Source organism: Odocoileus virginianus, unplaced genomic scaffold, assembly GCF_023699985.2.
Source record: "Odocoileus virginianus isolate 20LAN1187 ecotype Illinois unplaced genomic scaffold, Ovbor_1.2 Unplaced_Scaffold_5, whole genome shotgun sequence".
In the NCBI taxonomy this organism is placed as follows: Eukaryota; Metazoa; Chordata; class Mammalia; order Artiodactyla; family Cervidae; genus Odocoileus; species Odocoileus virginianus.
The window spans coordinates 815,047-825,960 of NW_027224267.1; the positions used below are offsets into that span (position 1 = coordinate 815,047).

Consider the following 10,914-nt stretch of genomic DNA (forward strand, 5'->3'; position numbering starts at 1 on the left):
TCAGACCATCTTTGGAGCCAGGAACCTCTATGGGTCTCCTTTACCAACTGTCCTGGTCGGCGGGGAGGCCGGACCCTGGAATCCCTTGACACTCAGTCCTGAGGCATGGGACATGCAGCTTAGCCCAGAAGCTGGCATGGCAACGTGGCGAGGGGGGCAGAAGGCGTCGATCCATCCTCAGCTCAGAGAAGGAGCTGCTCACTCCATGCGTGTCAGCACCTCCGGAGTCGGAGTTTCCACGCTGCCCTCGGTCCACCAGGACTGCGGCCTCATCCTTCCAGAACCCCCTGGCCTTGCCCTGCCAGTCTCTGGGCACATTCCTTTGATTTCTCTCCTGAGGTTTCTGGCCCTGGGTGAATGCTAGACCCCAGGCTTCCTGAGTGCCAGCTGGTGATGCCTGTTCCTGAGGAGGTGTGTTCCCACCCCCATGTGCCAACGTGGGCACAGATGAGTCTCCTGGCTGTCCCCTCCTGCAAGTGGGTTCACTTCTAATCCTGAGCCCTTAGCTTCACGCCTCCGATTACAGTCCTCTGGTCGGGTTGGTTCTTCTGTCTGAGCAGTGCATAAAAATAACAAGACCGCTTTAAACCAGAGGCATTTCAGATTGGATGAGAAAGAGCAGTGTTAGCTGTTGTTGTTTTTAAAGACCTAAGGAGAAGAATTTGGTAATCCCCTCTAGGATCACCCTCTTTCCTCCCCAGTAAAGTTGGAAGGAACAACCTCTTGCAAAATCTTTTTAGCCAAGAGAGTCTGACCCACCAGATGGAGCATCGGGGACAAGTCAGAGGTAAGGTTAACCCTTTCCAAGAGCCAAATCCTCCCCACCCACTGAATCCCAGCCAGCCAAGCCAGCCTGCTGGACAGTGGACCAGAGGCATGAGACCTGCAGTTCAGAATGGGGCAGGTGAGCCAGCAGAGGCAACGGGGCCTGAGTCTGCAAGGACCCGGCTGCCCGAGCCAGGGGACCAGCTGAAGGGGCAGCCTGTGGAATAAGACGCCGTGTGGTGAGAAGCTGCACCGGGCCTCGGCAAAGAACAGACTCTGCCATCGCTCACCCTCTGCTTCACCAACTCGCAGCCAGAGACTGACCCCAGCAAGGGGCTCTCGGTGACCAGGCGGCGTTGGCCCAGCAGCCAGGAGCCTGTGAGTGATTGGGGGGCCACTCCCCGGTCAGTCTGGAGATGCTTTCCTGAGCGCCCCCTCTTTCAGTGCCTGGCTGAAGCATTAAGGTCTGGGGGAACCACCAGGACCCCACTCCACCAGCCACACCTCCCCATGCCGTGTCTGGGATGGCAGTGAAACTTACCATGCTTAGTTCAAGCACGAGGACTCTCCAAACACAGGCTCCGGCCGCCCCTGCGGGGCCTGGAGAGACACAACCCACTCCCACGCGGCCCTCTGCCTGGAGTTGCTGGCGGGGAAGCCGGCAGCCTCCCCCTGTGCAGGAGAGTGTGGTTGCCGCCCTGTGGGTCTCAGGTCCTCCGGACATCAGAGAACTGAGCGCCCCTCCCCGCACGTGTGATGTGGGGTCTGCTCGGGGTCATCCCGGAGGCCCAGCCGGGGACCCGCACTCCGGCTCACAGACAGCTGGCTTCAATCTACGGCAAAGGCAGCGTCTTCTCCTTCCCAGAGAAGTGAGAGACCTTTGAATAAAGTATTTATCGGTTCACAGAGTTCTTGGGACAGGACGCCGTTTTGCAATACGTTTCAGTGCACGTGGAAAGGATCTTTAAAAAAAAAAAAGACCACAAGCCCGGGATGAAAGACAACACAGTGAGTAAGCCACATCAGCTGACAGAGCGAATGTTCTAGAATGCCAGGCACAGACACGACTAACAGCACTCCTCCGGGAGGGGCCTGTGCCTGAGCAGCCTTCTAGACAATTCCGCGGGGACTCCGGGGAAGGCAGAAGACGGAGAGGAAGACCCGCCCCCTCCAGTAAGTGCAGTCCCTTTCCTGCTGTGGCGTTTTCCACGGGACATGATACACACGTGTCCTCAAATGGACTTAAGGCCGTAACAGCAGATTGTAACCGGGCAGGGCTCTGCCCGGGTGGTGTGGGGTCCAAGCCCCACTGGCTGGCATGTTTCTGCCGCCCCAGAGAAGATCCCAGGAGGAAGAGAGGGTTTAACCTGTAGGTTCACAGCCTGGCGGTGAAGTCGCAGACAAGGGGACCACGCTCTCCTTTGCAAGCACTGGGGGGCCCCCAGGGGGTTCCCCAAGGGGCGCTAGGTCAATGCGCCTACTGTGAACCAGGGCAATGAGCCAGTCACCACCTCTCACACCTGCAGCCCCGCCCCCCCAGGCCAGGGCTGGAATTATTATGGCTTTCATTGAGCCTCCTGGGTCGTTTATTTTTTAACTGCTCCCTGACCCCCTATCTATAGTTATTATTCCCTCAAATAATTTGCTTTGTTTGAATTGCATCTTATAATTTACAAAGCACTTAAATATATCCTGCTGTGGGGAGGTGCTGGAGAAGTCAGCCGCCAAGGACACCCAGTGAGTTGGAAACTCCAACTAACTAAGAGCCTGGCTCCACCAGGCTCTCAACTGTTACTAACGCCTGAAGCGGTCAAAAGTGCTGACAGTTGTGTGTGTGTGTGTGTGTGTGTGTGTGTGTGTGAGGAAGGAATGAATGCCTCTCCCTGGCCAGCGCTGCGGGCTTTGCAGGGTCCATGGATGAGACATCCCCCGACTCAATCACACCACCCACCCCTGTTTCTGCAGGAGAAGCATGTGGCCGGAAGAAAGGAAACAGCTATGAACAGGACTGAGGAGGGAATCAAGCCCATCCACTCATTCATTCGCTCACTCGCCAGGTAGAACCCCATCCTCTGAGGACCTACTTCTGTCTTAGCACCTTCTCTCCTGGCACCGTGAACCATGACAGATGGGCACTCAGCTCCTGCCTTGGGTCCAGCTGGAAACAATGACACAGTGGCTGGCTCCACCGGGGATGGCCCCCTGGACCACTGGGCCGGGGACGAGGCTGCCACTCAAACGAAGCCCCGCCCTCTCTGGGCTTCGGGGCTGAGCCGACGGGCCGCAGTTGGGGAGGGACGCCTCAGCTCCCCCCATCTCTCCCGGACTGCTGCCCTGGATGCCTGGACTCTTCCTGCTGCCATAACTCTCCTGACCACCTTGTGACCATCGCAGAAGGTTCAACGGGCCCTTGAGGGGTGGGGATGGGGCCCACATGCCCTTGTATCGTCAGAAAAGACTGGGACCCAGATGTTTTTTACATACTTCCCCAGTCAAGGCTGGAGAAAGAAACGGCAACCCACTCCAGGACTCTTGCCGGGAGAATCAATCCCATGGACAGAGGAGCCTGGGGGGGCTACAGTCCATAGGGTTGCACAGAGTCAGACACGACTGAAACAACTTAGCACGCCAGTCAAGATGCTGACCCTTTGTAGGAGATAGACACCAAAGAAGGCAAACTGGATGCAGGTGTGACCAGTGAGTCCAGCCCCCATGTATCACGAGGAATAGAATGGGAACACAGGGAACAGATGACAAGACTTCCCAGGGGACCCACCCCTGCCCTTGCTGGAGCCTCCCACCCCGACGTGAGGCGTGGGAGCCCCAAACTAGACTCTCCATGGGATTAGCTCCTGCCCCTGGGCGATGTTAATAACCAGGCTGGAAACCCCAGGCGGCTCGCCTGGGCCGCCCCAGCAGACCTGGAGCAAGGGTGCCACCTTACCTGTAACAACAGCTCTCACTTTACAGGAGACCCGCTGCTCACTGGGTACTGCAGAGGGTGCCCACTGACCCACCACCTTGAAAGCATCGCGACAGCCTCCAAAAGGAGGTGGGGAAACTGAGGCTCAGAGAGGGCAAGCCACTGCCCTGGGGCTGCCCTGCAGCTGTGAGCCCAGCCCCCGTCATCGCCTCCACTCCGCAGCTGCCGCCCTCCACGACCTCCGCCCCAAGCCGAGCGGCCATTTCGGGTCCCGAGCAATGGTCTGCCGGGCTCCACGGAGGCCTGGCTGGGCCCTCAGTCTGTGTCCAGAGACCCTGGGACTCTGGGTGGGCGCTGGGCAGGGGGGTCTCCTCCGCAGCAGCCAGTTGGGCATGCAGCCAGGACCTAGGGGGACTGCGGGCAGAGCGGGAGGTCCACAGAGGAGGTTGGCCGCTGCCTCGGAACTCGGGCACCTGCCCAGGAGGTCGCAGTGGGCACCAACGATGCCGACGTTTAAGAACTGATGGTGACAGAGAACATGAGCTCCGCTGGCCTGCTGGGCCGCTGGGTGGGTGGTCTGGCAGTGGTGACCGCCTTCAGACACGCACACCTGTGCTCTCGAGGTTCTGAACGTTCTAGAACCACAGAGGAGTGCGGCTGGCAGACGGGACAGTGGCTGGGTGAGTGGCTCTAGGCCCCAGCACGGGTGTCCAGGGAGCGGCCTCAAGGCCCTGGGTCTGGGAGCAGCACAGCTTACTGTCTGGAAAGAGCTGCCAACTCCAGCTGTGGAGACTCAGGCACGTGTTTCATCACTCAGTCCTGTCTGACTCTGTGACCCCATGGGCTGTAGCCCGCCGCTCTCCCCTGTCCATGGGGATTCTCCAGGCAAGAATACTGGAGTGGATTGCCGTGCCCTCCTCCAGGGGGTCTTCTCACCAGGAAGACCCTACATTGGGTCTGGGCCTCCTACTTTGCAGGCAGATTCTTCACCAGCTGAGCCCCCAGGGAAGCACACACACATACACACAGACACACACGTGTGCACGCTTGCCCTGCACATATGTGCTCACACATGCACATGCACACGTGTGCACGCACAGAGATGATCCCGGGTCAGATAAACTGCCGACCCACAGAGAAGCCTTCCTTCATCCGCAAAGGCTCACATGCATTCTCCTCAGGCTAGAGCCCTCGCCAGGCTTCCGGCGGGGAAGCACAGCGCCCGGGGTCCAGGAGAAACCCACGCCACATCCCTGGGCCAAGAGCCCCGAGACTCAGCCCTGAGCACAGACGCTCACCGGGAGCTTGACAGGGAGGAGAGAGCCCACCGCCTGCCGCAGCAGCTCGGCGGCCCCCCGCTTGTGGAGAACGCCTACCTCCTCCAACAACGCCTTGCAAACGGAATGGCCTGAGGAGACGGTCAGCCTGGACAGACGGGCTGACCTTGCGGGAGATCCCAGGAGAATGACGTGTGAACAAAGCCCGGAGCCAGGACCCACATCCTGACCGGCTCTCTCCCCTGGGGCAGCAGTCTGGGCGAAGGGGGACCCAGCCCCCTGGGACCCAGTTCTCCCAGGGGGCCAGGAGGACCACCCGGGGCGTCTGACCACAGCAGGGCCCTGGTCTCGGAGTAAGAAGCCCAAGAACGCAGACCCACACGACCCTTATCACGAGACTGTGAGCGTGGTCCCCAGCTGGCCCCAAACACGTCTCTTCTCCAGTCTCCTACAGCTTCAGGCCAGGGTCTCCAGGGAACGGTCTGGGAGGAGGAGCAAAGAGACCACTCACCCAACCGGACGAGTCTTGAGGTCCCAGCCCAGCCATCCACCCCTGTTCCCCGAAACCTATGACCACAGCATGATGAGTCTCAGGCTGGGGTTGCTCCCAGTTTGCCTAGCTGAGTTTGAAGACTTCTTAGGATGAGAAACAGCTCATTCTGCTCAGACAGACTCCGTACCTGCCTGTACCTGGGTCAGTCTCCCTAGATGGGGACTGGTGACATCCCAGCCCCAGTGCCTTTGTCAAGAGCTGAGATGTGGCTATTGCCTCAGGCGTGGAGGAGGGACTGTGAATATCGGCTTCCCTTCGGGGCCCATCTGGAAGACCTCAGAGGCTGATGAGCCAGAGGGTCCCCTTCCCCCTCACCCCAGGAACTCCCAGGTCAGGGGCTTGACAGCCAGGGCCCAACTAGTCCTAGACCCACAACATGTGGGGCAAAGCGGGTGATGCTCATCTGCCTATAGCATCCCAGTACCTTCCCCTGGAGGCCCCACTTCTGCTCATGGAGGCAGCTCACACACACACATACACACACACACACGCTGCAGGGCATCGAGAGGGCAGGGTCAGCGACAGCACTAGAGATAAGAGCCCGACAGGGAGCTGGGCTTCTTTTGTAAAGGTGGAGTAACGGAGGCTTGCGGGGGGAGGGGGGGGCAGAAAGGAGGGGGTGATTGTTGTTTCACCCTTCCCCCTCTAAGCCCCTCCCCGCCTGCCCCCACCCCCACACCCTTCCTTCCGCCCAGAGGGAACCAAGGTCACGGTCCCTGAGGGAGAAGCAGGCTGACCCCTTGGTGAGGAGGAGCCTCCTGGACCGTCAGGGGGTAGGGAGGGCGCGGCGTGGGGCAGAGGCTATGGGAGCTCCACGCGTGGGAAGGGGGAGGCGGCCCCTAGCAGTGACCCCAGCTGGAGAGTCAGTGGGTGCAGGCATGCCAAGGAGTGAGCAGACAGTCCGAGACTTGAGTCCCCGGTCAGGAAACCGGCTCAGCAGGGCAGAAATGGGGCCTGTTCAGATCCACTCCCAGGAGGGGTGTGGTGACGCCCCACATCCGGACAGAAGGAAGACACCCCCTCCCCAACACCCTCTACGCTCCCTCCTCACAGACCTCAGTTCAGTTCAGCCGCTCAGTCGTGTCCGACTCTTTGCGACCCCATGGACTGCAGCATGCCAGGACTTCCTGTCCATCACCAACTCCCGGAGTTTGCTCAAACTCATGTCCATCGAGTCGGTGATACCATCCAACCATCTCATCCTCTGTCGTCCCCTTCTCCTCCCACCTTCAATCTTTCCCAGCATCAGGGTCTTTTCAGAGCTTGGCACAAAAGCTCCTCTCCACCTCAGACACATACTTCACAGGGTCGTTGCTGAGAAGACTTTAGGTGTGTGGGTGCATGGAGCGTACAAACAAGCCAATGTGGAAACGCGTAAGCAGTGTGCAGGGGAAGCCGCTTCTGCAATGCCTGAGCCGATGAGGGCACCCGCAGGCTCCTCTGGGCCACCCACCAAGGCAGTAACAGCAGTTCGGATGTCGCCCTCCAGAGCAGGAGGGAAGCACGGCTCTCTGCACCTCACCTGCGCGGCCAGGACGTCGCTCCGGGGGAAGAGGCCACACATCACCTGCAGCAGCACCCTGGTGGAAGCCAGACTGAGCTCCGCGAACAAGCGGCGGGTGAAGCCGGTGGCGTGGAGGCCGAGGAAGCGAAGCGCCGCCGGCGTTGGGACACAGACGGCAGGCGCCGCAAGCAGGACGCGAAGGTTCCAGGAGCCCCGCCACTAGCAGGGGGAGCGCGCGAGGAGCGCGAAGGCCAGCGGCAGTCCCCACGCGCGGACCAGCAGCAGGAGCCGGGCGAAGGGTGCCAGCGCCACGCAGCGGGAAGCCCACTGCCGGCCAGGTCCGCGCTCAGGGCCACCACGGTCAGCGCCGCCTTGAAGGCCAAGAAAGCGTCCAGGAGGCCGATGGCCTGGCACGCGCCAGACTCCACCGGCGACCGCCGGCGCAGCCCGCTGAGCAGCAGGAAGAGCAAGTCCAGCGCCGCCAGCAGCCGGTGGCCCAGGAACCGGCTCACCGGGAAGACGCCTGAGGCGCGCGCGCGCACGCAGCTTAGCTCTGTAGGCGCAGAGCAGCACCAGCGCGCTGGACAGCGGCGGTGCCGCCCACGCCGGAGCCAGCAGCCCCGCCAGCAGGGCCTCTCCCCGGCCCTTGGTGCTAGCAGCTCTCCAGGTGTCCCGCAGGCGCCAAGGGCGGCAGGGGATCGACCCGGTGCGAGAAAGCGCGGCGGCGGAGCGGGCTTTCCCAAGGAGTCCCAAGATATGGAGGCGCGCTCGGAGCTGCGGCAAGCGGCGTAGTCACGATGTGACCACCAAAACCCAGCCCACAGGACACTCGCGTCTCTGGAACACACAAAGCCAAATTGACTAATGATATTGCGTCGTGTGGATGGAGTGTTCAAGCAGAGTGGCGCCCTGCCAGAGATGAAATTTGTGAAGTTTTGTTCTGTTTCTCTTTTCTGTAGAGGGAGAATTTATCTGCTTCTTCAAGGTATGGATGGAGCATGATGTCAGGTAAAACAGCCTAGAAAATTTTTATATAAAAAAACCATAAGGTTTAGCAGCGCTGCGGAGCTGGGCGCCTCCCGGGCGGCGTAGCGCCGCCGCCCTGGCCGCCGCCCGTGGCGCTGTCCGTGGTGCTGAAAGCTCTCGCCAACTCCGCGCCTGGCACCGTCCGGGGGCGCTGAAGTTAGGTGGGAGGGCGCGGGGTGTAAGGCGGCACAGTGGTCTCATGCTTATTGCTTTGTCTTTCCTCCTCCCCTCGTGGAGTTAGCAGGAGGGAGCTCTGCGCCCATCTGCTCTGGACCAGGTGGGTCCTTGCTGTGGTCACACCTTCACGGGAGGTTCCGCGGTGACTCATGACAGTTGAAATGCTAGCCAGCCGGTCAGCTCCTCCTCCGATGCCTGTCACCATGCAGCTCACCCTTCAATGCGCTGGCACAAAACTGGAGGTGTTTGTGGGGTGCTCTGAGCTAGGGAGAATGAGGAGGCAGGGATCTATGCAGGGCAGGCAGAGGGTCTTACACGGAGGGAGTTAGAGAAAGCACTCACTGGCCAGGTCGTGTTCTCCTTCCCCAAGCCCCACCCAGCTCAGGGTCAGAGACTGCATCCATGTTTGTTGAATCGAGAAGCGTGGCAAAAAGTGTAAACAGGATTGGAGGAGCGGTGAGGGAAGGAAGGAGATGAGGAAGGGAAGGTAAAGAGGAGGACCTTAGGAGACGGAGTGGGGAAGAAGAGAAAGGCAGAGAGAGAGAGGGTAACAACTTGGGAGGGGCGGTGCCCAGTGTCCTGCGATCTGGAAACACTTTTGGAGCTGCTTCTGTGGCTCTTGGAGCCACTGGGAGGGGGATCTTTCTCTCCCCCACCCCCTCTGACCCCTGTTGGCTTCTGAACCTAGTCACCCTGTGGGAGTCTTCCAACCCCTTCAACGGCTGGTTAGCAGGGCAAGGATGAGGGAAGGTATGCGGAGGACCCTGGCTCCAGGAACCCTCTTAGCATCTTCTCTGCAGCGGCAGCTCCAGCTTAGGACCCAGAAGCCAGACCTTCATCTCGGCTTTCCCCGCCCCCTCTTACCCATCCTCACTCAGAGGCTCTGCCAGCCTTGCCTTTTCTGAAGAACAAAGCGAGACTAGTGGAGAGGGGGCTCCCCTCCTGGGGGGTCTTCCTGGTGCCAGTGATGTAAAGCCTGGAGAGAAGGCAGAGGACTGGAGGAAGCAGCAGGGCAAACTGGCCCCATCTCCCCACGTCCTAACCTCAGCAGGTCTCCTGACCTCCTAGGCTCCCTTTTCTCAGGTGTGCAATGGATATTGACAGCTAGTAATTGCATCTGTTTTGTTGCTTTTGAACTGTGGTGTTGGAGAAGACTCTTGAGAGTCTCTTGGACTGCAAGGAGATCCAACCAGTCCATCCTAAAGGAAATCAGTCCTGAATATTCATTGGAAAGACTGATGCTGAAGCTGAAACTCCAGTACTTTGGCCACCTGATGTGAAGAACTGACTCATTTGAAAAGACCCTGATGCTGGGAAAGATTGAAGGTGGGAGGAGAAGGGGACAACAGAGGATGAGATGGTTGGATGGCATCACTGACTCCATGGACATGACTTTGAGCAAGTTCTGGGAGTTGGTGATGGACAGGGAGGACTGGCATGCTGCAGTCCATGGGGCTGCAAAGAGTCGGACATGACTGAACGACTGAACTGAACTGAACTGATTATTATGGTGATGATGATGACAATGATGATGGCAATGGTGATGATGGTGAGGAAGATGGTGGCTGTAGTAAAGATGATGGTGCTGATGGTGCTGATGGTGCTGATGGTGATAGTGATGATGGCAATGGTGATGATGGTGAGGAAGATGGTGGCTGTAGTAAGGATGATGGTGCTGATGGTGCTGATGGTGATAATGGTGGCCCTGACCGTCGTGCTGATGAGGAGGTGATGCCGCTGTCCTGACATCAGTATACATGTTTATGAGCACCCATCAAGCTCTAGTCACCAGATCAGTCTTTGGATATATCACTCCAGTTAATCCTGTCACCCACGAGGTAGATATTGCAATTGTCTTTATTTTATTGATGAGGAAATTGAGGCATAGAAAGGATAAAAACTCACCCAAGATCTAGCAGGTTTTTGGTGCAACACGGCTGTTTCTCTCAGTGGGTTTCCTCAAGAACGACTGAGGCCCCACAAGAAAATGTTGGGTGTGATGCCAGGCCAGGAAGGCTCGGTGGCCGGGGGTGGTGGAAAAGGACCTTCCTTGAGACGGGAGGTCAAGGGGTGAACAGAGCAGGGAGGCAGGTCACTGCCCATCAAACAGGCTGCCCCACAGACCAGGGTGAGGTTTGGTCAGATGTGTAGTGCCCATAGGGCTTTCCAGGGGGCACTGGTGGTAAAGAACCCATCTGCCAATGTAAGAGACGCAAGAGACACGGGTTTGATCTCTGGGTCAGGAAGATCCCCTAGAGGAGGGCATGGCAACCCACTCTAGTATTCTTGCCTGGAGAATCCCATGGACAGAGGAGCCTCGTGGGCTACAGTCCATGGGGTCGCAGAGAGCTGGACATGACTGAAGCGACTTCATATGTACGTTAGCACTCATCACTTAGAATGCACGTCAGCACTCATCACTCAGCCAAGACTGCAAGGCCCTTGGAGGCTGGTGGCCAGCACGCCCCGGCCCTTTGTGCCCCGCTCTCTCCAAGGCGGTGCTGCTCCCCTCCCTACTGCTGGACCCTGGGTCCTTCCAGAGACCACACTTAGTGGGCACTCCGCGAACACTTGTGGAAGGAAGGCATATTTTTTAAAGTGGAGTTCTCATTACTGGATCATGACCACCAGATCAATCTATCCACTGGGGAAGTGGACCCAGCAGGAGGTTAATCGTAGGGATTTTTTT

At 58.8% G+C, this 10,914-nt stretch overlaps 1 protein-coding gene across 1 annotated transcript; it reads right to left on the reverse strand.

The window, feature by feature from the left end:
* Positions 1–1,754: 1,754 nt before the first annotated feature.
* GPR78 (G protein-coupled receptor 78) lies at positions 1,755–7,814 on the reverse strand (the record flags this gene model as incomplete). Its single annotated transcript, XM_070462421.1, is given in 3 exon segments — positions 1,755–7,360; positions 7,362–7,561; positions 7,563–7,814. Coding segments are annotated over 3 exon segments (969 nt in total), but the record flags the coding sequence as incomplete, so codon positions are not given.
* Between the last annotated feature and the right edge of the window lie 3,100 nt (positions 7,815–10,914).